The sequence below is a fragment of the Abramis brama genome (assembly GCF_963993115.1).
Source record: "Abramis brama genome assembly, chromosome: 8".
Classification (NCBI taxonomy): domain Eukaryota; kingdom Metazoa; phylum Chordata; class Actinopteri; order Cypriniformes; family Leuciscidae; genus Abramis; species Abramis brama.
In genome coordinates, this window is record NC_139970.1 from 20,544,317 (window position 1) to 20,569,305 (window position 24,989).

Below are 24,989 nucleotides of genomic sequence, written 5' to 3' on the forward strand. Positions count from 1 at the left end.
TAAAGTTTAATCCGCTTGTCTTATCTGTTATATCATTTTAAACTTGTTGTATCAATAATCCTGTGATTATAATGAATTAAAATTGATTATGCAAAAATATATTTTGGATTTGTGTATAGACTTCTTTCTTGCCCTGCTCTTTCCAGTGCGAGTATGTGGACACTATAGAGTTTCAGGGTAAGGAAGGCACGTTCCAGGTGTCTCTGCGATCTGTGATTCCTCATCATGACCTGAAGGTTCCAGACACGGTGATCCTGCCACCCTGTGCTGCCCGCCACAGCTCCCAAACCAGCTTCCTCTTTCGTAATTCCAGGTAAAGATGTGTTTGTATGGCTAAAGAGCTGCCACCTAAAGAATATTTCAACTGTGGGAAACTATGCTGTCACAAAAGCAGCTGAGTTATGGAGAAATTGTGAAGAAAATGCAGAATTTTAAAACGTTCAAATGCATATTTTCCCACTAGTAAGCTGCAGACAGGATTCAGGTGGTTTGTGGATCCTCCGTTCCAGCTGTCCCCTGAGACTGGACAGTTAAAGCCTGGAGAAGAATGCAGGGTTACAGTAGAGTTCAAGCCCCAGCAGGCTGTAGTGTGCCAGGCTGAGGCCTGCTGTGCTTTCGGAGACGATGGGGAGAGGAGCTGTACTGTACTTCTGCGTGGGCTGTGTGAGTACACTAAGCTTTTGTTGGACTCTAAACGTCAATTAAATGTCAAAGAAGACAAAGATGCTTAAAATTTGGTTGTGCATCATTTTAAGAATTTCAAAACGCACATTTAGGGTGTTTAGTTTACACTTGTAGATTGGTTCTCTCAGTCCTTTTGGTCCGGACCAACAAAGAAAATTATACATTTTGTCCTCGTTCACTTAGCGTTCACACTGTCATTTTTAACAGCGAATGTAAAGATACAAAACAGCTTTTTATTACACATATTTAGCGACAGAAGTTACTGGCCAATGCTGTGTGCTGGGCTAAATGCGTTCGATGGATGTGCGTACATGGTTCAGTGTTCACACTTTTTCAAAGAACCGCACTAACACATTGTAAAAAAAAATATATATATATATTATATGATCAATAAGTTATGACAACGTGTTTTTATCAGTTTAATGTAATTTAAGTTGAAATGACTTAAATATCCAGCTTGATTGTACTTAAAAATTTAAGGCAGCAACTTTTTTGTTTTTACAGTGCAGAGCAATCGCACCAAAATTGGTTTTAATCGAACCAAACCTGCCAACCTAGGGTATACGTATTGTGGTCTTTTCTAACATTTCTCAGTAGTAAAATCAGTAATTTTCTACATACATAATATTTAACAATTCTTTATAAACCTTTAAAGACAGACCTACCATGAGCTCAGAAGTTGTTAATCTATGATATATGATTTTAGAAGTGAAATTTCAACTTTATTAAATTTTTTAGTTTTTAAAAGCCAAATTCCAGAAAAGTGACCTTACCCATAAGCCCACAGCAAACAAAACAGGACAGAAGAGTGTACTCCCATAAAGCATTGTGAATGACTAACTGAGTTAGTTTCCCTACACTCCCAAAATGAATATATATTTGTGAAAATTAATGTTTTGCATACATTTAAAATATATTGTTTTTTATACTTGTAACCATTTACTATAATCATAAGTTTTAAATTGGACCATTCTTCTTTATTCTATTATGTAATTTCAAGTGCTTCATGGGATTTATAGTTTTATCGTGAACACATTTTTTTTTTTTTACCTGATTTTAAAATACTTTTTTTCTTCAAATAATAGTTTACAAAGCTATGCTCCTTTTATCAGAGGTTGGTCTGGTTCATGGTGTAGAAATACTTTTAATTTTTGAAAAAATTTGTAAACAAAAAATAGTTTAATCCAAGGCCGCTAAAATGTGGGTGTCACTGTTATTACAAAAATGATGACTATTCATTGGTTAGACAAATAATCCTGCTCCAAATTCATTGCATTGGTTGAGTCATTGTTGCAGGAGGAATGTTAGTACTGAAGAGCCATAGTGTTGCATTGTTGTCGCTGTATGTTAAACTGGGAATAAGTATTTTAATATCAAAACTATCTCACATCCCATTTAACTTCCTTTCCACAGCCAAGTACCCCCGCCTCCAAATCAGCTGCATGGGACAGGAGGAAGGATGTAAGGTGCTTGAGTTTGGCAGTGTGGCAGTAGGAGACTCTCATGAAAAGCACTTTGAGATCCACAACCTCTCCACTGTATGTTTCCCTCCACCCTGCTTTCTTTGCTCATTGAATATTTAGACAGTACTCAGATATTTCTCTCTCAGAGTCACTCTCTTTCTCCGTTAGGTCAGCACAACATTCAGTCTGTCCTGGCTGAGACGACCCCCTCTCATGGAGTCTGTGTTCAGCTGTGAGGTGCATGAGGGGAAGATCGCCCCACATTCAGTGTTGAAAGTCCCTGTCTGCTTCTTCCCACTCACAGTGGACACCATAAGTGTGGACTACCTCTGTCTTACCTGTCCTGGGGCTGTAAGCGAAGAACTGCTCAAAGTGTCAGGCACCAGCATAGGTACAATACATAGCCCTAAGAGCTTTCCAAACATCTGCTAATAAACATATCAAACGTGGTTTGATCGTCTTCTTCTGTTCACTATAGGTCCAATAGTGTATCTAAGTACCTCTGTACTAGACTTTGGCTGTATTGAGGAGGGCACAGAGGTCACACACAATGTAAAGATCATCAACTCCTCTGCAGTATCGGCTCATTACCAGTTTGATGTGGACACTGGCAGCCATAGTGTGTTCAGTGTTGATAAGCCTTGTGGCTCTCTGCCAGGCGGCAGCAAACTCACCCTGCGTGTGAAGTTCCGACCACAAAACCCTATAGCCTATCACAAGGCAATGATCTGTTTGCTGCTGCACAGGGTAGGTCTATCTATCTATTTATCTATCTATCTATCTATCCATCTATCCATCTATCCATTCATCCATCCATCCATCCATCCATCCATCCATCCATCCATCCATCCATCCATCTCAGTCTGTTTTTCAGCATCTTGGTTGAATATCTACTGTTTCTTAACTTGTTTACATTTGATTGATAGTGTAGTTCTGATTTTCTTATTAAAGGAGCCACTGTTTCTGGATTTGATTGGCACCTGTCACTCAGAGCAATTGAAGCCAGCCATTTTAAAGCCCAGACACCTGAGTGTCTACAGATTAAATCTCCTACGAGGGCTCACCTGTTACCCTCCTGACTTAATGAGTGCCTTGCTGGAAGAACACCGATTAAAACTGGATGATACCGGAGCATTGCAAATGCAGGAGGTGTGTGTTTGTCCATCTGCACTGTGGTGTAACATACAAATGCTTTGACATCTAAGAGTTAAGTCAGATTTCCTTCCATTTCTTTTAAATTCTTAGGCCAAAATCCTATCCTCATACTCAAAATCATACTCAATTCACAAAAAAATAGGGTGTCCCACAGCTAAAAAAAAAAAAAGTTGAAATCTTCCTGGAAATTAAAACATGGATGTTACATCACATAACCTTGCATCTAACTTTTATTAGATTCCAGCAGAGGACACTGGCAACTCCACACCTCCCTTCAACCCACGCAGTCCCCTGGAGGAGTATTTCCATGTAAATTCCGCACCTGAAGCGGAAACAGAACTTTACAACACCTCAAACTCCACCCGATTCCCCGTCCCCCATGTTACAGTTCAGCCCTCTGAACTCATTTTTTATGACGGCCCAGCATCTAAGTCAGTCTCTATCACCAACCACACCAAGGGCAAGATCTGTCTGACGTGGTCCAATGAAGCCGAGTCCCCTTTCTCCATCTCTCCTCTCTCCTGTGAGCTGGGCCCTCTAAAGACCACAGCCTTTAGAGTGACGTACAGTCCCAACCAGCAGAACATCGTCCATGCAGCACAGCTTGAGTGTTTCACTTTTTACAAGGTAATGTGAGACTAAAGAGACGTTCACACCGATAATGATCCACACTGACAGAGGGACCTGAAGTCATTCATTTTCAACTAGCGGAATGATAAAATGTCTTGAAACTCGACCAAGTTCAGAGAAGTTTAACTATATGCAATTAAGATCTGGCGCCTAACAATAGACAATGTAAACAATGAGAAATGTCATGGTTCTATATAAATGGTCTCTGTTCATATACAGTGATAGAATTTAAAAATTGTGCGTAGAAGTTTTCAGCATTCTGAGTCAATCTGATTCATGATAGAAGTTCTTCTTGTGCATGATATGATGCATTATGTTTGACTGCAATTTATATACGAATGTTTTCCCCTCATTTTAACCAGCAAGAAAACTGATTTCTGTTCAAAGTAGAACAACATCTTATTTTTACCATCAATATCGGTAATCAGTCATTTTACAGCAGGGTAGTATATATATTTGGTGACCTCCAGCAATTAATTCGCAGTCAGTGTAAATGGGACAATGGTGATGAAGGTTTAATTTGTCATCCCCAGGTTCTGAGGGATCAGAGAAATGTGGAGGATCCGACTTTGTGTCCACCCTGGTGCCTTACAGTCAGGGTGAGCGGCCACTCGTTTCAGCCTGGAAAAGAGCACTTCATCCCCAAGATCTCTCTTCAACACCCTCAAGTAGTAAGTCTGACAATGATGACATCTTTCAAAGTAATGGCTGCGTCCAAAATCTGAAAAACACTGCATCTGCAGGCAGCATACTAATGTAGAAAGGCACATCTGAATCCAATGCTCATACCATATCCTGATTACTGACATTTCTTCATCTGATTGATTTCAGAAGGCAGCACAGATGTATCATTTGCTGCCTATGATATCCCACAATTCTGTGCTTTCAATCCCGAGAAAGTTGTGCTAAAAAATAAATACAGCATCTGAAAGTGTCAGTTGGTGGTCAGATTGTGCGTAAATGTACATTTTGTGACCAACTTTTTCCAGTTTTGATGTAATTTCTAGCGAGAAGTTACTATTGTAGTAATAAAATATTTGCTTGGCTATCACCAAAGCTCTCTTTATTTTGTTGTAGATTATTAAATCGTTATGCTGTCTCAGAAGCCTGCTTGCACAAAGGCTGCTTGCAGAGTCATTGCCTGATAGGGCAGTGAGGAAACAAGTCACTGCCTAAGCTTTCGGACACAACCAATATGTAGTGAGAGAGCATAAATGGAAAGAGACTGTATGTAAATATACTTATAAGGTTTTAACAAACATCCATCTCCCTGCAGGTATTCCCTGCCCTGAAACAGTTAGCATACCGCAGTATTCTCCTGCAGAATACAGGAGACCTGCCAGTGATCTTCAGACTGGACCCAGACGAGTGTCCGTCAGTATGTGTGCTGCCATCCAGTGGTCTGGTGCCACCTGGAAGCCACCAGATCCTCACATTCAGATGCACTCCATCTCCAGATCACTCTTCCAGTATCCCTTTGACATTACAGCTGAATGCCAGCCCCAATCACGCACAGGTTAACACTATAATGTTTACAAAAAATAACATAATGTAGTGAGTTGCCAGAGTGAGTGGTTAAAGCCAAGTGGATGAGTGATGAAACGTTTTGAGCGACAGAGAAGCACGTTCAGTTGACTAGAATAATCTAGAATCATGAAAACAAGAATCTTCACATAATTATTCTGTGGTGTTTCAGTCACTCATTTGCCAAATGGAAGTTTCTAAATATCATTAAAAAGCAGGAGGAATTTCTGAAACTGAAAGCTGGAAAGTGGTTTCATGGTCCATTTTAGCCTTTAAATTAATCTTTTGTAGGTACTGAATGTGGTTGCTGTAGCAGAGAAGCTTTCCATGAGCGTGGAGGAGGGTGGCAGTTTGTTCTTTCAGCCCACAGCAGTGGGCTCCTGCTCTGAGCGAACACTGTGGGTGAAGAATCTGAGCAGGGTGCCGGTGGAGTTCAAGTGGAGGCTTTGTGGATCTGACCAAAGGGTTCTGACTGTTCTGCCAAACACAGACATTCTCCAGCCCAATGAATCCAAGGTAAGGCTGCAGCATGAGTGTGGTGTTTTGGGGCATAGTAGTTTCGATCTTATTGATTGAAAGCATTTGTTTGTTTTCAGGTACAGAAGTGGTCCTTTGCTCCAAAGGAGGAGATGATGTACAACATGAAGCCTAGTCTCACGTTCTGGCCTGTCCAAACACCACAATGCAAGAAGTCCCGCCTTACCATTGAAGCTGTTGGATTGGCATGCAAAGGCTCTCTCCAGGTGTGTTACATATTAGATTACATTCGCACAAAGCTGCAGATCATCATCATACATCTCTAAGGGACACACCAAACCGACGCCAAAGAACTAGCGCTGATGAAAGCCGACTGTGTTGTCGCCTTAGTCGGGGGGAAAAGCTGCACTTAAACACACCGAGAGAACCACAGCCGTCTGTCAGCTAGAATGTGTGTTCTGCGCCTGCGTGTAAATGAGACAACGGTCTATTTCTGCAGATATAGTCATCTATATTCGTCATTCAAAAAGGGAAACCGACGTTGCAGGCTGCAGATACACAAACCGTAAACAAAGCAGTGTGTGGTTACCGTTTTGAATATCAGTCCTTCTGTTCCCTTTCTTTATTCCACTCTGCTCTTGTTAATATTGAAATATTCGCCAAGGAACACTCAGGTAAGATGACGTAACATTTGAACAGCCTTCAATCTGTACTGTTTTGACTCGTTCACTAAGCTGAACAGCCAATCAGAGTTCCCTCTTTCACCGATGGCACGACGCATGTCCAACATTTTGAATCGTCCCAAAAAAAAACCACGGCGTCCGACTAGAGCCAACGGAAAAACTACGTCGGCCGACGCTCAAAAATGGCCAACGTTACCCGACGACAGATCGTCGGCTTGGTGTGTCCCGGGCTTAAAGTCCAACTGAAATCAAAATTGACCCTATTTACTTTGTTAGCGCAAGTTAATACACAGAAAAAAATTGTTTGCCGTCGTAATCTTTAATCAAAGTCTGAAAAGTTACTTCCGGTCTGGAATGGCGTTCCTTCTCTGATGATGTAGGTTTGACGGCTTGGGTTGGGAAACGCTTAACCACTCCCCTCAAACCGTTAGTCTGCTATGAGCAGAGATGGAGAGGAGGAGCGCTAGAGTAAAACCCTGCCCTCTGTTCAATATTCCTTTTCACTGGGAAATACGTCACAACACTGGAGAAAAGTCGTTTGCAACTTCTGGTTCACGCGGACTTTAAGACGTCAGTTAAAGAACGCTTCATCTGGAAGACATCTGTTGTGTACATACATCTGTTAAACAGCAGTTTTACATACAAACGGCCTAGAAAGACATCTTCCAGATGAAAATGCATGTTGTAAAATCTCTCCAATGTATGTGTGCTATCATGAGATAATCTAAAGATGATGATCTAATGATCTTAAGAGCATCTTGTGCTTGAATGGAAATAAGAACATCTGACCATATGTACAACAGAGTTTATCAATGACAAAGATTTTCTTACATTTGATTAATGACCTTGGGTTTGAATGGGTTGGACATGCACACTTTTCTATAAGAAAATGATTGTCATAACTGTTTGTAACTTTGTAAAATGATTTTTTTTTTCCCAGGCAGAGCACCCTGTTATAGATCTGGGTGAGGTGCTGGTGGAAAGCTGTAAGTCATTTGAAGTTCCTCTACTGAACGACAGCCCTTGTGCCGTCAGCTACTCTCTGACCACACAGCAAAGTGTCACTGATACAGGCCTCCTTGAAGACATGACTCAAGATCCTTTGGGTAGGACTCAGTAACTCACTATTGTTATCCTAAAAATATGTTTACTGCCATTTCAAGGACTCTGTGTCTCACTTTAAAATGATTCACTATCTAGTGTATATTCCGCTATATACAAATGATGTGGGGGTTTTTGGGGTATTTTTGTTGTACGAAATGTATACTTTTATTCATCAAGGATGTTAAATTGAATAAGGGACAGTAAAGACTTACAATGTCAACAAAACAATCTATTTAAATAAATGCTGTTCTTTTGAACTTTCTATGCATCAAATAATCCTGAAAAAAATGTATCACGGTTTCCACAAATATGTTAAGCAGCAAAAATATTATGGAATTGTTTTCAACAAATTAGAAAGATTTCTGAAGTATCATGTGACACTGAAGACTGAATTAATGGCTGCTGAAAATTCAGCTTTGCCATCACAGAGATAAATTGCATTTTAAAATAGAATAGAAAACGTACTCGGTTACCTAATGTAACCTCGGTTCTCTCTAGAAGAGGGAACGAGTATTGCGTAAGTTGCTTACGCATCGGGAAAGTCTTCTTTCTTTGAGATCTGAAGCCAAAAATTATCCTTAATTTTGTATTCATTGTCAACGCAGTGCGGCAGCCGGCAGACCTAGGCAGGCTGTATAAGCGTGCTCATTGGCTGCTCGGCGGCAACTGCTTAAGCCTATCAGTGAGCACTCTGAAACGTGGCCACCAATGAGGGCGCTTCGCGCCCTCCACACCCTTCTAACCGTCAGAATGGGTGTGGCCAGCGTGTATATAACCAGTGCTCACAGGCTAGAAATCTGGTTTTCGCAGTCAGAAGCGCAAAAGCTCGTGGCGCGACACGGCAGGTTACGCAATACTCGTTCCCTCTTCTAGAGAGAACCGAGGTTACATTAGGTAACCGAGTATGTTCTCTTACGAGAGGTTCTCTCGTATTGCGTAAGTTGCTTACGCATCGGGAACCCTTTGTCAACGCCGTGTGCGCCGAGCATCCAGCCCATGAATCCCGGGGAGACCGGGGAAAACATTCTGCTGGAATAGGTGGCCGGTCGGAGAGACGGGCCAACACAGTACAAAGCACTTCACTCAGTATATATAAAATAGAGCGGCGCGGCCGGTCTATAAGCGTATAACAGTGCAAAATAGTAGGGCCGGCAGAGCGAGCCCATACAGTACATAAGCACTTATTAGGGTAAGAAAAAGTCTTACCCTAATAATAAGCGACATAGTCGGTCTTTCATGAAGGGAATAGACCCCCGCGCCACAGAGTGGAATACGGGCGGCCAGCAGCGCGGGCCAACACCGGAAAGCAGCGCGTAAAGGGGAATGAGAAACAGAGCGGTCCAGCCGGTCTGAGTATAAAACACTTCACCCCAAGTATCATTCCAGAAATATCGTCAGCATGTAAACGTAGTCTGCACATGAGAGACTGGGCAGAGCATATATGTCACTTACACTGACAGTAGTTTTGCTTGTAAGGCGGGAACTTCCAGGTTATAAAACCTCACGAATGTTGATGGGGAGGCCCAGCCCGCCACCATACAAATATCGTGGATAGAAATTCCGCTGGACCAGGCCCACGAAGAGGCCATGCCTCTAGTAGAGTGGGCTCTGATACCCAGAGGGCACTGCAGGTGTTTGGAGGCATAAGCTGCTGCAATCGCGTCCACTATCCACCTGGACAGGCTCTGTTTCGAGGCGGCGAGACCCTTGGTGCGTCCGCCGAAGGAAACAAAGAGCTGCTCTGAACGCCTGAAAGCGGCGGAGCGCGTGATGTAAACTCTCAGCGCCCGGACAGGGCATAGGAGGTTATCACTGTCCCCATTATCGGATGCTGGCAGAGCCGAAAGGGAAATGACTTGTGCCCTAAAAGGGGTTCCAATCGCTTTGGGAACGTAACCGTGTCTCGGTCTGAGAATGACTTTCGAGTCGTTCGGTCCGAACTCAAGACAAGCAGGGCTAACAGATAGCGCGTGCAAATCCCCCACACGTTTAACTGAAGACAGAGCTATCAGAAAAACGGTTTTAAGTGACAGGTACTTTAAATCCACGGATTCGAGTGGTTCAAAGGGAAAAGCCTTCAGGGCCTCCAGGACCAAGGACAGATCCCAAATAGGAACCGAGGGGGGCCGCGGGGGATTCATCCATCTAGCTCCTCTGAGGAAGCGGATAATGAGCTCGTTCCTTCCTATTGCCCGGCCGCGCGTCGTCTCAGCGAACGCCGCAATAGCCGCTACATACACTTTGAGCGTGGAAGGGGACCTGCCCTTTTCCAACAGCTCTTGTAGGAAGGAAAGCACCCGCGGGACCCCGCATGCGCGTGGATCCAAGCTCTTGGTAGCGCACCATTTAGAAAACACTGACCATTTAGATGCGTAGAGCCGTCTCGTAGAGGGAGCTCTAGACTGTGTGATCGTGTTCACGACCCCTTCTGGCAGGTCAACGGGTATCCGTTGATCACCCATGCATGCAGAGACCAACGCTCTGGATGGGGATGCCAAATCGATCCACCGGCTTGGGAGAGGAGATCCTTTCTCACCGGGATCGGCCATGGGGATGAGCGCGACAGCCTCACTAGCTCTGGGTACCAAGTTTGGTTCTCCCAGCGCGGGGCTATGAGAAGCACTGAGTGGTGCGTTTCCCTGATCCTCGAAATGACCTGTGGCAACAGGGAGATCGGAGGAAAAGCATACAGCGGGAGGCTGGGCCATGTCTGGATTTCCGCTTTGCCGAATAGGCGCCAGAGAAACTGGACTGTCTGGGGGTGCAGGGACCATTCTCCCGGGGGAATGTTGTCCCTGGACAGTCTGTCTGGACCGATATTCAAGTGGCCCGGCACGTGCGCGGCTCTCAGCGAGCGCAACGAGCGGTAAGCCCACACAAGAAGGCGTTCTGTCAGTTTGCACAGATTCCTGGATCTGACACCGCCCTGTCGGTTCACATAGGATACCACGGACATGTTGTCCGAGCGGACTAGCACATGGTGATCCTGTATGAATGGGAGGAAGCGCTTGAGCGCGTTCTCCACCGCTATCATCTCCAAACAGTTTATGTGGAGGCATTTTTCCTGGTCTGACCACAGGCCAAAAACCGGTTTGCCCTCGAACAGAGCGCCCCAACCTGAGGTGGAAGCGTCCGTCGAGATAACTTTGCGGTGTGAGATGGCTCCCATTGTCACTCCCCGCTGGTACCAGTCGGCCGCTAACCAGGGCTTCAGTGCTGAAACGCAGCTCTGAGTCACTCTGATTCGGATGCCGCCGGAAGCCCAGGCTCTGTGAGGCACTCGGGCATTCAGCCAGCGTTGTAGCGGGCGCATCCGTAAGAGACCCAGCTGAAGCACTGCTGCAGCTGAGGCCATACAACCCAGCAACCTCTGAAATGTTTTGAGAGGTGCGGTGCTGCCCGGCCGGAAGGACGCGGCCAGGCGTCGAATGCAGCGCGCGCGCTGTGTCGACAGGCGGGCCGTCATTGCCACAGAGTCCAGATCCAAACCCAGAAAAGAGGTTGATTGACTGGGCACTAGCGAGCTCTTGGTCCAATTGACCGTAAGCCCCAGGCTGTCCAAGTGGCTTAGAAGCACTGTTCTGTGGGCGATGAGTTCGGCCTCTGACTGTGCTAGAATCAGCCAATCGTCCAAGTAGTTCAGAATTCGCATTCCCCGACCCCTCAGGGGAGCGAGAGCCGTGTCCATGCACTTTGTAAATGTACGGGGTGCCAGAGACAGGCAGGACGGTGTACTGATATACCTGACCGTCGAAGGCGAATCTCAAGAATGGCCTGTGACGGGGTATTATCTGGATCTGAAAGTACGCGTCTTTCAGATCGAGAGATATAAACCAGTCTCTCGGGCGAATCTGCGCGAGAATTTGTCTGGTTGTGAGCATTTTGAACGGTCTTTTCATAAGAGCCTTGTTCAAACGTCTCAGGTCCAAAATCGGTCTGAGAGCTCCGTCCTTCTTGGGAACGAGGAAATAACGGCTGTAAAAGCCCGACTCGCTCATGGAAGGGGAAACCGGTTCTATAGCCCTTTTGCACAGAAGTGTAGCTATTTCTGCTCGAAGTAGATGTGCTACTTCCCCATTCACTCTGGTCTCGATACGCGCTTGAAAGCGCGGAGGGCGGCGAGCGAACTGCAGAGTATAGCCCTGTTTTACTGTGCTCAGCACCCATTCTGACGCGCCCGGAATAGCTTCCCACGCTTTCACGTGTACAGCCAGGGGCAGAATGGCCTCCGGGCTCTGATCGCCGCTGATCGCGGGCTCGAGAGCTCGAAACGGAGGGGCGGGTGCGGAGCGCGCGCTCTCGGTGCTTAGATACGGCGGGTCGCAAGCAGCGAAAACTGGCCGTTTTACACACAGCGTCCCGGTGGCTTTGGACGGGGAACATACAGTGTGGGGCACGACGCTTGAAAGCGGCGTCGGGGGCGAAGTATTCGAGAGGATGTGTGAGCACGTGGGAGCGGGCACAGCATCTGTATTTATAACATGACCGGTGGTGAGGGGTTGTGTAACAGAGCGGGCAGTGAGTAGGTGTGGGCACAGCGGGGTGGACACGTGACCTACTTTTAACGCTCGAGCAGCTTTTGCCTGCTTTATGCGAGCGGGCTCTGTGAGAAACACGGGGTTTATGGTGCTTGTGTGCAGAGGTGAACACAGATAAGTGGGCACATTTACTGCATTTGAAACACACACAGCGCGAGTCGCGCGACCAGGCATAACGCTCTTTTCGAGATATCTCTGGGTCGCCGTGAAAACGGCGGTTGTGTGCAGGCGAGAGGGTGAATTCACCGGCTCGTTGGCTGCGAGATGAGGGTCTGCAGTAACCGTAGCAACGGGGACTGACAGAGCGTGAAGCTTTGACGATGGTCCGGCCGCGGCGGGACACGATCGTCGCTTCTTTCCTCGGGCTAGGAGGTTTTTTGCAGGCTCAGGCTTCACCGCGATCCTCTGCCGGGGTCCCCGGGGAGGAGGCGGCCTGACGCGGCTGGTCGAGCGAGAGCGAGGGCGGCCGCCCTGTCGTCGCTGCGAGGACGGAGGTCGAGCTGGGCGCTGGGCAGAGGTTTGCGCAGGCTGGTCACGAGGACGGCGTGCAGCAGGCCTGGAGCGCCGAGGCAGAAACAAATTCATAGCCTGTGTGGTCTTCTGAACCTCCGAAAAGCGGTCCACGATCCCGTTTACCGCTGGGCCGAACAGGCCGGTGGGGGAGAGGGGGGCGTTAAGGAACACCGCACGCTCAGACTCCCTCATATCCGCGAGCGTGAGCCAGAGATGCCTTTCTGCGACAGTCAGAGAGGCCATGCACCGTCCAATGGCCTGGGCAGCGGATTTCGTAGCGCGAAGGGAGAGGTCCGTCGCGCTCCTCAAATCCGTGATGGAAGCAGACTCCGAGCCCTTCTCATCCAGATCACGGAGGAGGTTAGCTTGGAGGATCTGCAGTATGGCCATAGAGTGGAGTGCAGAAGCAGCCTGTCCGGCGGCGGAGAAAGCGCGGCCGACGAGGGCTGATGTGGTCCTGCAAGCCTTAGACGGGAGGGCAGCCTTTGAGCGCCAACCAGAGGGCGGGCAAAGGTGCGCTGCGACCGCCTCTTCCACGGGGGGAATGGCATTATACCCCTTCTCAGCGGCGCCGTCAACCTGTGAGAGCGTCGATGAGGCGTGTGAAGAAACTCTCGCGGAGAATGGAGCATTCCACGATTTAGAGAGCTCGCTGTGAAGCTCAGGCAGGAAGGGTGCAGTTCTGACCGCTGGCTGTCGGCGGCGATGATGAAGGAAGCAGCCGTCGAGTCTGTTCGGTGCTGGCTCCTGAGAAGGAGACCAATCAAGGCCCAGCTGTTCAACAGCTTGCGTGAGGAGGCGTAACAGTTCCGCGTCCTCTCCCGCTCGAGTACGGCCCGACTCCTGGACTGAAGAGGAGGCAGTGGACCACTCCTCGCTGTCAGAGGCCAGGATGGAACAGCTGTCTGCGGCGCGTTCATCAAACTCGTCCGCCTCATCCCCTGAAGCGGCGGCGGCGCGGGCGGGAGCCGGCGGCTGCGCGGCCGGGAGGGGGGGCGGGGAAGGCGAGAGGGAAGCTCGAGGGAGAGGATCCGGCGAGCTTCGAAGCGCCTCGTCGGTCTCCGGTGGTCGCTGTGAGCGGCGCTTCTTTTTGCGCGGCCCAGCAGGGACAGGCGGAGCGACATCCTGGTCAAAAACTTCAAGTCGAGCCCGCAGGGTCGACATTGAAAGTTCCTCGCACTCAGGGCAGCCGCCCGTGGAGAGTGCGGTGGCGGCGTGCTCGCGGCCCAGGCAGAGAGCGCAGATGAGGTGGCGGTCTCCGTTGCTGAGCGGAGCGCGGCACGTGCCGCAGGAAAAACGGGGCATTTTGAGAAAAACGCCCCGTGCTCTTTTAGAGAGAGAGAAAACGTGTGTCGCAGTAGGCGAACACACAGCAGTAAAGGTTATGACGCCGGATAGCGTAGCAGGCACGGAAGGCTGAAGGCGGCGAAGGCGACCGGCTTCTTCAGGCGCTGTCCTAAGCTTGCTGGTCGCTGGTTTCAACGGCGGCGGCTCTCAAGATCCAGCGATGCGAAGAGCTTCGCTGAAGACAAGAAAATCTGATTTCTAGCCTGTGAGCACTGGTTATATACACGCTGGCCACACCCATTCTGACGGTTAGAAGGGTGTGGAGGGCGCGAAGCGCCCTCATTGGTGGCCACGTTTCAGAGTGCTCACTGATAGGCTTAAGCAGTTGCCGCCGAGCAGCCAATGAGCACGCTTATACAGCCTGCCTAGGTCTGCCGGCTGCCACACTGCGTTGACAATGAATACAAAATTAAGGATAATTTTTGGCTTCAGATCTCGAAGAAAGAAGACTTTCCCGATGCGTAAGCAACTTACGCAATACGAGAGAACCTCTCGTAAGAGAACAGTTATATTTAAATTATAATAATATCCCACAATATTACTGTTTTTACTCTATTATTGATCAAATAAATGCAGCCTTGGTGAGAGACTTCTTTCAAAAACATTCAACAATTTTACACCCCAAACTTTTGAAAGGTAGTGTAGATGTTTTATGTTGTACATATGATTGATGTTCGGTCTGTCAAGTCAATTAAGCTTTAATTTTTCAGTTCTGGAGATGGAGAATGTAAAGGGAACCATACCTGCCGACTGCAGGCTACCGATCCGCTGCACAGTGAGACCGGCTCGCAGAGTCCATTACTGCTGGACAATCAGTTACCATATCCTCAGTGCCTCTGGTAGCGTACTAAAAAAATAATCACTTCAAACTGCAATTCCTGTGTGTGTATTAGACAATATTGAAACACCTTGCATACTACAACCTTCCAAACGTTAGTCCAGTATTGGCCACCACTAACCAGCATAAACCAAACTGGACCATGCTGGTATTTTCAAATATGCCATTTTGCACATTTGAGAGAATGTGAAATTTTATCACAATGTAAAGTTTGTTTTTCTGGTGGCCAGGCTCTGTGGAAGGAGAGCCCCAGTCTATATGCCATGTACAGGCTGAGGGAGTGTATCCCACCATGGAGGTGATGGATGTCCGTAGCTGTGGCAATGTGGAGCGGCTGAGTAAACTTCAGCTCTGGCGCCTCTTCAATCTGGATGCACTCAACGCTTATCTACGCAGAGATCCCAGCCCACCTGAGCTCACCTTCAGGGTGCCCACTAGACACAGGCAATACTTTTGTTTGTTTTTTGCTTCATTAAAACAGTTCGATAAAAATAAAACTTTCTTTTGATATCTATTGAAACCTTCCGCAGTTTTCGACATCGCCCCTCTATCTTTACCTCGGCCACGATGGATTTTAGCTTCAGCGCTGCTCCCCTGGGCTCAGACCCCACCAGTATTCTGCTTCTGTTTAAAAACCCAGGAAGCATTCCTGTAGAGTGGTGAGCATCCATAACTTGGTCTGCCGATAGTTTACGGTAGTCACACCGGCAATATAAAGAAGTGATCAAAATGGTCTCCCTTTAGGTCGTTCTTGTTCCCAGAGGACCAACAGATTGAGTTGGAGTACTGGGCTGAGACTGGAGATTTCAGTCCATCTGAGCTCCACCTGATGAAGATTCAAGAGCACAGGCTTTTCTCCATATTCCCACGCTCTGGTAAACTCCAACCCGGCCAACAGAGGACAGTGCAATTCACATACAGGTCAGGAAAAAAAGCACTGTAATGATTCTGCTCTGAAGTGTTGTTTTATGATGCACAGAAAACTATAAGGCATATGCTTCTCTCCCAGACATGAATTTGTGGGGACAGACCGTCTTCCTGTCTTGTTGAAACTTTCACATGGAAGAGAGATACTGGTAAGACAAATGATTCTTTTCATTACAGCACATGCATATTTTTTTAGCAAACAATGTATGCTGATAATTCTCGAATCTTTTAGCTGAATTTTACAGGAACAACTGTGGAAAGAGATAGACGCTACATTCACCTTTCCTCCAATTGGCACATCTTTGCCCCGATGGCAATTGGTGGATTCAGCCCCCCTAAACAGGTTGGTATATAGGTTACCTGAATTGACGTTTTTTCCTGAAAGCTCTTTATTTTTATACGCAAGAAAGTCTAAACTTTTTTCTTTTTATAATAGAATCTTACAAATAAGCATTTATATTATATTATATTATATTATATTATATTATATTATATTATATTATATTATATTATATTAATATATTATATTATATTATATTATATATTTGGTATATTTTTGAAGTATCTACCAGCAGGGGCTAACAGGGTCATGCTAACCAGCCAATAGGGCCTCAAGATTACTTACAATTATTTAAAATAAGACAAAACAGGTATTATAGTGAGCTAAACAACTAAAAATCAAGAAATTATAGTAAAAAAAAAAGTCCAGTAAATCACAAACAACTGGAAAAGACATGCAAGTTTATTGGTTAAAAAGAGTGGGATCCCTGAAGAACATTTAGCGCTTAAACCGTCAGGAATCCTGAAATTTAATGTATATAAACTGTTGCATAGATAAAGGGGGTCTCCAAATATATTGTTGTGGACAATGGGGGCCTTAAAGTCAAAAGGTTGAAAACCTTTGTGGATAAAGTGAGTAAAAAACAACAAAAAATATTCATTGTTTAATTATTGGCAGATTCTTACAGTCATCTGCTAGATACCATCTGTTTATATTTAATAGTCACAAATATGCTAAATGTTTCATCTGCACAGGTGTATGAACTGTATAATGCAGGCACTCTCCCACTGAGGTACCACTTCGACACCACTCCACTGGAGGAGCTGATGGAGGAGAACTTCAGTCACCCGATCTTCCAGTGTATGAACCCTGGTGGAGAGATCGAGCCAGGCCACACCGCCCTTGTGGAGTGGATCTTCTCCCCACTGGAGGCTAAAACATACAGTGTTAGTTACTTCACTTCAAAAATCTTTTCTTCTCTATTGTGACATATATAAGCGAAACAGCTTCTTGACTTGATTTTGTTCATCAGGAATTGATTAGATTGTAGTCAGTTGTCGTTTGCCAGGTTGTAAACTTGGCAACTTTAATATGCACAATATTAAGTGTTTTGTACTGAGTTTGGTACACAACTCCATGTTTTACAGGTGGACATTCCAATTCATGTGGTGGAGGGGGACAGCATGTTTGTAACGTTTGAGGGCCAAGGCTTTGACGAAAGAGAGTCAGAACCCATTCAAGTACAGGATGGACGTATTACTGTGCCTTGCACTCAAAGAATCCTAGTACCTGGACAAGTAAGAGTGCTTGATGATACACACTGTTAAAAAAAAAACTGTGAAATTTACGGTAGAAATCTGGCAGCTGTGGTTGCCAGTATTTTACCTTAAAAAATATGGTGGCAACCCTTTATGTTTTACAGGACTTAAATTTACGGGCAAAAAAAACCCACAATGTAAAAAAAACCCCTGATATTTACGGTAAAAAAACGTCAGCTTGGTTGCCAGTATTTTACTGTAAAGAATATGGTAGCAACCTTACTTTGGACTTAAATTTACGCCAAAAAAAAAAACTTCAGAAGGACTTAAATGTGTAGTAAAAAAACATCAGCTGTGGTTCCCAGTACTTTACCATAAAAAATACAGTAGTAACCTTTTAGATTTCACAGGACAACCCTTACCGGTATATTTCATTAACCGATAAACGTTATCATTTATTTTCACTAAAATATTAAAATCTGCTTTATACCGTTGTAAAATTCTTTTAAAAAAAAGTGTAATATTTATTTTGGGTGAACTATCCAAGATACATATTGTTGCATTTATATATTTTGCATTTTTTGATTTATTGTGACACGATATATTGTTACACCCCTAGTGTTTAATAAATAAGTGAAATAAAGACAGTATTGCTTTGTGGAATGATTTCAGCAAAAAAACATTTTTTATCAGTGACAGTCTTCAATGCAGTGACAGTCTCCAGTTCAGTGACAGTCTCTAATGCAGTGACAGTGTGCGGTTCAGTGACAGTGACAGTCTTCAGATGCAGTGAAAGTCTCTGGGTCAGTGACAGTCTCCAATGCAGTGACAGTGACAGTCTCCGGGTCAGTGACAGTCTCCGGGTCAGTGACAGTCTCCAATGCAGTGACAGTGTACGATGCAGTGACAGGCTCCAATGCAGTCAGAGTCAGTCGGAGAGGCACTGTCAGTCTTAAAGAGACTGTCAGTTTCAGTGGCAGTGTCGTTCTCAGAGGCAGTGGCAGTCGTAGAGGCACTGTCAGTCTCAGAGGCAGTGTTGTTTCTAAGGCAGGGTCGTTCTCAGAGGCAGGGTCGTTCTCAGAGACAGTGTCGTTCTCAGAGACAGTGTCGTTCTCAGAGACAGTGTCGTTCTCAGAGACAGTGTCGTTCTCGTTCTCAGAGACAGTGTCGTTCTCAAAGGCAGGGTCGTTCTCAGAGACAGTGTCGTTCTCAGAGACAGTGTCGTTCTCAGAGACAGTGTCGTTCTCAGAGACAGTGTCGTTCTCAGAGACAGTGTCGTTCTCGTTCTCAGAGACAGTGTTGTTTCTAAGGCAGGGTCGTTCTCAGAGGCAGGGTCGTTCTCAAAGGCAGGGTCGTTCTCAGAGGCAGGGTCGTTCTCAGAGGCAGGGTCGTTCTCAGAGGCAGGGTCGTTCTCAAAGGCAGGGTCGTTCTCAGAGACAGTGTCGTTCTCAGAGACAGTGTCGTTCTCAGAGACAGTGTCGTTCTCAGAGACAGTGTCGTTCTCGTTCTCAGAGACAGTGTCGTTCTCAAAGGCAGGGTCGTTCTCAGAGACAGTGTCGTTCTCAAAGGCAGTGTCGTTCTCAAAGGCAGGGTCGTTCTCAGAGACAGTGTCGTTCTCAAAGGCAGGGTCGTTCTCAGAGACAGTGTCGTTCTCAGAGACAGTGTCAGTCTCAGAGGCAGTGTTGTTTCTAAGGCAGGGTCGTTCTCAGAGGCAGGGTCGTTCTCAAAGGCAGGGTCGTTCTCAGAGACAGTGTCGTTCTCAGAGACAGTGTCGTTCTCAGAGACAGTGTCGTTCTCAGAGACAGTGTCGTTCTCGTTCTCAGAGACAGTGTCGTTCTCAAAGGCAGGGTCGTTCTCAGAGACAGTGTCGTTCTCAGAGACAGTGTCGTTCTCAGAGACAGTGTCGTTCTCAGAGACAGTGTCGTTCTCAGAGACAGTGTCGTTCTCGTTCTCAGAGACAGTGTTGTTTCTAAGGCAGGGTCGTTCTCAGAGGCAGGGTCGTTCTCAAAGGCAGGGTCGTTCTCAGAGGCAGGGTCGTTCTCAGAGGCAGGGTCGTTCTCAGAGGCAGGGTCGTTCTCAAAGGCAGGGTCGTTCTCAGAGACAGTGTCGTTCTCAGAGACAGTGTCGTTCTCAGAGACAGTGTCGTTCTCAGAGACAGTGTCGTTCTCAGAGACAGTGTCGTTCTCGTTCTCAGAGACAGTGTCGTTCTCAAAGGCAGGGTCGTTCTCAGAGACAGTGTCGTTCTCAAAGGCAGTGTCGTTCTCAAAGGCAGGGTCGTTCTCAGAGACAGTGTCGTTCTCAAAGGCAGGGTCGTTCTCAGAGACAGTGTCGTTCTCAAAGGCAGGGTCGTTCTCAGAGACAGTGTCGTTCTCAGAGACAGTGTCAGTCTCAGAGGCAGTGTTGTTTCTAAGGCAGGGTCGTTCTCAGAGGCAGGGTCGTTCTCAGAGGCAGGGTCGTTATCAGAGGCAGGGTCGTTCTCAAAGGCAGGGTCGTTCTCAGAGACAGTGTCGTTCTCGTTCTCAGAGACAGTGTCGTTCTCGTTCTCAGAGACAGTGTCGTTCTCAAAGGCAGGGTCGTTCTCAGAGACAGTGTCGTTCTCAAAGGCAGGGTCGTTCTCAAAGGCAGGGTCGTTCTCAGAGACAGTGTCGTTCTCGTTCTCAGAGACAGTGTCGTTCTCAAAGGCAGGGTCGTTCTCAGAGACGGTGTCGTTCTCAAAGGCAGTGTCGTTCTCAAAGGCAGGGTCGTTCTCAGAGACAGTGTCGTTCTCAAAGGCAGGGTCGTTCTCAGAGACAGTGTCGTTCTCAGAGACAGTGTCGTTCTCAGAGACAGTGTTGTTCTCAAAGGTAGTGTTGTTCTCAGAGGCAGTGTCGTTCTCAGAGACGGTGTCGTTCTCAAAGGCAGTGTCGTTCTCAAAGGCAGTGTCGTTCTCAGAGACAGTGTCGTTCTCAGAGACAGTGTCGTTCTCAAAGGCAGTGTCGTTCTCAAAGGCAGTGTCGTTCTCAGAGACAGTGTCGTTCTCAGAGACAGTGTCGTTCTCAGAGGCAGGGTCGTTCTCAGAGGCAGTGTCGTTCTCAGAGACAGTGTCGTTCTCAAAGGCAGGGTCGTTCTCAGAGACAGTGTCGTTCTCAGAGGCAGTGTCGTTCTCAGAGACAGTGTCGTTCTCAGAGACAGTGTCGTTCTCACAGGCAGTGACGTTCTCAAAGGCAGGGTCGTTCTCAGAGACAGGGTCGTTCTCAGAGGCAGTGTCGTTCTCAAAGGCAGGGTCGTTCTCAGAGACAGGGTCGTTCTCAGAGACAGGGTCGTTCTCAGAGACAGTGTCGTTCTCAAAGGCAGGGTCGTTCTCAGAGACAGGGTCGTTCTCAGAGACAGGGTCGTTCTCAGAGACAGTGTCGTTCTCAAAGGCAGGGTCGTTCTCAGAGACAGGGTCGTTCTCAAAGGCAGGGTCGTTCTCAGAGACAGGGTCGTTCTCAGAGGCAGGGTTCTCAGAGGCAGTGTCAATCTGAGAGGTACGTTCTTAGTAGGAGTCTCAGACACTGTGGCAAAAGAAGAAAGCAGAAACTATTATATTTTTAAATTTACTTCATTTTTATCAGTATAATAAAAAACAGAGTCAGCGCAGATCCAGTTTTCTAAAGCTACCCACTTTCGAACATGCCTGACAGTCGCTCCGACCCGAAATAAACAATAACCCAGAGTATATGTGACTCCAGTAACTACGACAGTTAACTGATGGAACTGATGAGTACGAGCAGCAGACACTGAGCATGTGTTTACTGCCGAACGTACAGTCAGGTACAGCCACGGTATCTTTGGCCAGGTGGTATATAGCATAGGGAACGGGACGCTTCAGATTCTAGAGAGCATTTGATTGGACAGAAGATGTGATAAGAAGCCATAGACTAAAAAAATATGGACGTAGTGTTCGTGACGTCACCCGTAGGTTTCTAAAGAGAGTTTTTGAAGCCTAAAGTGTAGCCGGCCGTTGCCATCTTGGCAGCGCGTCACTCCCGGATAACAGAAAATGAGCAAAGAGGCGGGCGTGGGTGGAGCTGAGGTGCCTGGCTGCTGAAACCACGCCCCCTATCTCAGGCTTAGGAGCTAATGCTATATGCTACTGGCCTTGCACTACAGTGACAGCTGACTTGAAGAAGTAAAGCCAATAGTTAAAGTTCATGTTTTTGCCCTTCAAAATACTATAATAGTTAAAAGACATAACTAAAAGTGGGACTATCTGCATCGTGATGCATTTTTATTCTGCTAGTTAAAAATGTATTATCATGCAGTAACTTGCAATATTGCTCTGAGCTTGTGCGTGTGACAGTGATTCATGCGCATACATGTCAGTCAGCGCGGCATCGCACGTCAAGTTCGTAGAGAGCTTTATTCATATTCAGTCCACTCAAATGGGTTTAACCCCTATGGTTTAACCATAGATATTACCTAAGAAGTTCAAGTAAATGCACTAGAAATCCGCACTCATTCAAGGGTTCAAAGGCATTTTAAAACATGGCGCGAGAAACTGTAAAAGCAGAAGAGATGCAATAACGGTCAAATACGCTTGTTTAACGCATTAATCTATGTGTTTAGATCTAAAACAACGTTTTCTCTTTATTATTATTATTTTTTCATCATCACTAGGCTAGCTAGTGCGAACAAAGTGCAAGAATTTATATTAAAATCTATATTATTTCGCGTTTTTAACGTGAGTGAATCTTCAAAAAGTGATCACCATTCCATAATGCGCGCGCCACAAGTGCGCGTGCAATTTACTCCTCCCAAAGAGTATAGAAGCCCTTCTAGCCCTTCTCTTTGCTCCTCCTCCATAAAAAAAAAACATTGTAGGCACATTACCCCCTTTTTTATTTTATTTTTTTATTTTTTTTGGAACATCGTTGAATAATCATGAGCACTGCACATTTCAACGTCAAAACGCGGCGTGTTTTTATTTTTTTATATATGAATGTATCTTTGAAGGGAACTGACTGTCTTTACAAAAGTTTCGATGTTATTTTCATTGAATCTTTCTTTATCGTTCCTGATAAAGCAGCGTTAATGAGCGTTGCGCTGCTTTGTGTACAGCCGTTACCGTGGAAACCGCTGTTTCTGCCGGCTACAACTAACTGGTTGAAATAAATAAAAATTGTCACAAAATGTACACATTGAAATGTTATTTAACAACATAAACTTGTTTAAACACATCGTAAATGACTCAAAAATATGCATTATATCAGTTTTGAAAAGGTTTTTATATATTTGTTAGGTTTAGGTTAGGTTTTTATATATTTGTTTGATTGCACTGTTAATTTAAAAATAATTCAGCTATCTTTAAATGTCAAGATCACCCTTTTTTAATTATACAACATAAACCAGAAGTTAAAGGATTAAAGGAAAGTTAAAGGAAAACCACCTTTTAAAGCTGGGCTCGCCCTGAACAAAGCATCTTCCTCCTTATCAAGAATGGCATTAAGGCCTAGCCCTAGAGCAGCAAATAAAACAAAACATAACATTTCAATTGTGCAATTTACTGCATAAATGATAATTTACTTGAATATATGCTCAGATGGAGATGGTACAATGACAATGCACTTACATTGATATTTTGTGAAAAGCCATTTTTGTTGTCCCTTCGTTGTCTTTGCGATCAGTTTTTCTTGTGTGGTTCGTTCTGACTGCATTGTATTAGATGCATGTTTGTTCACCTTGGTGAAGAAGTAACGCACCAGCACCAGACTCACAGTGATCAGCATGGCTTGATGTTCTTTGAGAGCCAGCTCAATCTTCCAGGCAACAGTTCAAACTTGGTCTTGCAGATTGAATATGTCGACGGAATTGTATGCAACCGAGCAGAAAGAAACTATATCATTTTCGAGCAGTCAAATCTTGCAATAAAGCAAACAAACTATTAAAGTAAGCAGTACAGAGTAATGCAGATACCAGTAGCCAAACAGACTGAGTGTTCGCTATAGCGATTGTCAACATTCTAATTTTTCTTAGCTGTGATGTCACTAGTGATCTCACCTAGGCCTGTATTTCTCTAATCTCTTTCATAAAATGCCCTCTCTTATTGCCAGTCTGATCTGCTTTTGAACCAGTATACAAACTAATATAAATTAAAGGATCGTTAAACTCTAAATCAGACATTTTAAGAGACTGCTGATGTATGTTTGCACATGATGGGACCCTAGTGAAAAATAAATATACTAAAATGTATTTGAAATACATAACAGTATACTACAAATACATTTACATATTTATGTACTTAGTATAAATACCCTGCAATTGTACCTTTAGTATAATTTGGTATACTAAAAGTGCTAAATTGGAACAACTAATTTTGTACTTAATGCACTTTAGTTATCCAGAAATAGTGCTGAAGTTCAACTTAAGGTATACTTAAGTATATTTGATTGTGCTGAAGTGGAAATATTGCAAGTATACGTTAGGTACGCGTTAAATATCTTGCATTTAAAGACTGATATTATACTGAGATTACATACTATCCTTACTAATAGTGATATTAAAACACATTTTAGGCTTAATATTAAGAAATGTGCATTGTGTAATAAAGAAGCAATCCAAATAAAGTTTAATTATGATATTTATATCAGTAAGTCTTAAATGCATTTCTGTTTTAAATACATTTTGATATAGCTTTAGTTTTAAGTGACTAAAAATGACTAAGGTTTCCCTGATATCTTTTTTTGTTGTTGAAAACAAACACTTTTCCCTGAAAATGTCTTCTTTACTTTTGTAAATTTGTAAATGTGTTTGCATTTTGCACCTGTCATTAGATGCATTTTTGTGTTCTTTTTGATGAACAGACTGTGTTAGATGACTAACATCATCAGAGATGCAAACATTTCAAATGTGCAAGAATGCATTGTCACAGGTTTTGTTTGCACAAAATCTCATCACAAATGCTCTGTATTTGCAGTAAAAATGACAAAACATATTTGCAGTCTAATGATGGTGTTTATTATTGCTGCAAAATTAATCAAAATCGTGATACGATTCAGTGAGATTATCAAATCGTAGAAAGGTTTTGAAAATTAAAACTTGTGATTTGCTTAAATATCTGATCCTTCTGCTATTACGTTTAAAGCATTATCTCTTTTAATGTGATAAAAACACAAAATAATAATTTTGACTTTGTTTTTCTATGTAATTTACGGTGGTATAAGGTGCTGGAAAAAGCTTTAAAATGGACCTTGAAAGTGCTCGAAAAGTGCTTGAATTTGACCTTGGAAAAGGTGTACGAACACTGAATATACTGATAACCACCATAATAATACAGGCGGTAAAAAAGAAAAGCACATGATGATTCAAAGTTCACCACCATTAGTTTTCCATAAGCTGAGGCAAATGTTAATATAAAGAAGGTGCACAGTGTCATACACACAAATACAAAACACCATCATGATGACACACACATGACTCCAAATAATGCCATAAACATTCATTAAACAATATATTATGTAATATAAACCCCAAATGTACATAACTGATAACAAAAACTAAGAAGAAACATAATTATTTAAATGAAATAACATCAAATGTGAAGTGTCAC

The 24,989-nt window shown here is 44.8% G+C and overlaps 1 protein-coding gene across 1 annotated transcript in view; it reads left to right on the plus strand.

Moving 5' to 3' along the window:
* Nucleotides 1–24,989, plus strand: part of cfap65 (cilia and flagella associated protein 65) — a gene marked incomplete at its 5' end in the record, with an annotated part of 33,699 nt that overhangs the window by 2,226 nt on the left and 6,484 nt on the right. Inside the window, 20 exons of the mRNA XM_084122758.1 lie at nt 147–313; nt 464–663; nt 2,098–2,222; nt 2,316–2,538; nt 2,626–2,894; nt 3,099–3,296; nt 3,540–3,929; nt 4,466–4,603; nt 5,209–5,448; nt 5,748–5,972; nt 6,053–6,199; nt 7,557–7,722; nt 14,829–14,957; nt 15,187–15,400; nt 15,487–15,615; nt 15,701–15,877; nt 15,966–16,032; nt 16,116–16,226; nt 16,919–17,110; nt 17,312–17,461. Of these exons, the coding sequence (XP_083978884.1) occupies nt 147–313; nt 464–663; nt 2,098–2,222; nt 2,316–2,538; nt 2,626–2,894; nt 3,099–3,296; nt 3,540–3,929; nt 4,466–4,603; nt 5,209–5,448; nt 5,748–5,972; nt 6,053–6,199; nt 7,557–7,722; nt 14,829–14,957; nt 15,187–15,400; nt 15,487–15,615; nt 15,701–15,877; nt 15,966–16,032; nt 16,116–16,226; nt 16,919–17,110; nt 17,312–17,461 (3,657 nt within the window). The remainder of the gene's footprint in view (nt 1–146; nt 314–463; nt 664–2,097; nt 2,223–2,315; nt 2,539–2,625; nt 2,895–3,098; nt 3,297–3,539; nt 3,930–4,465; nt 4,604–5,208; nt 5,449–5,747; nt 5,973–6,052; nt 6,200–7,556; nt 7,723–14,828; nt 14,958–15,186; nt 15,401–15,486; nt 15,616–15,700; nt 15,878–15,965; nt 16,033–16,115; nt 16,227–16,918; nt 17,111–17,311; nt 17,462–24,989) is intronic.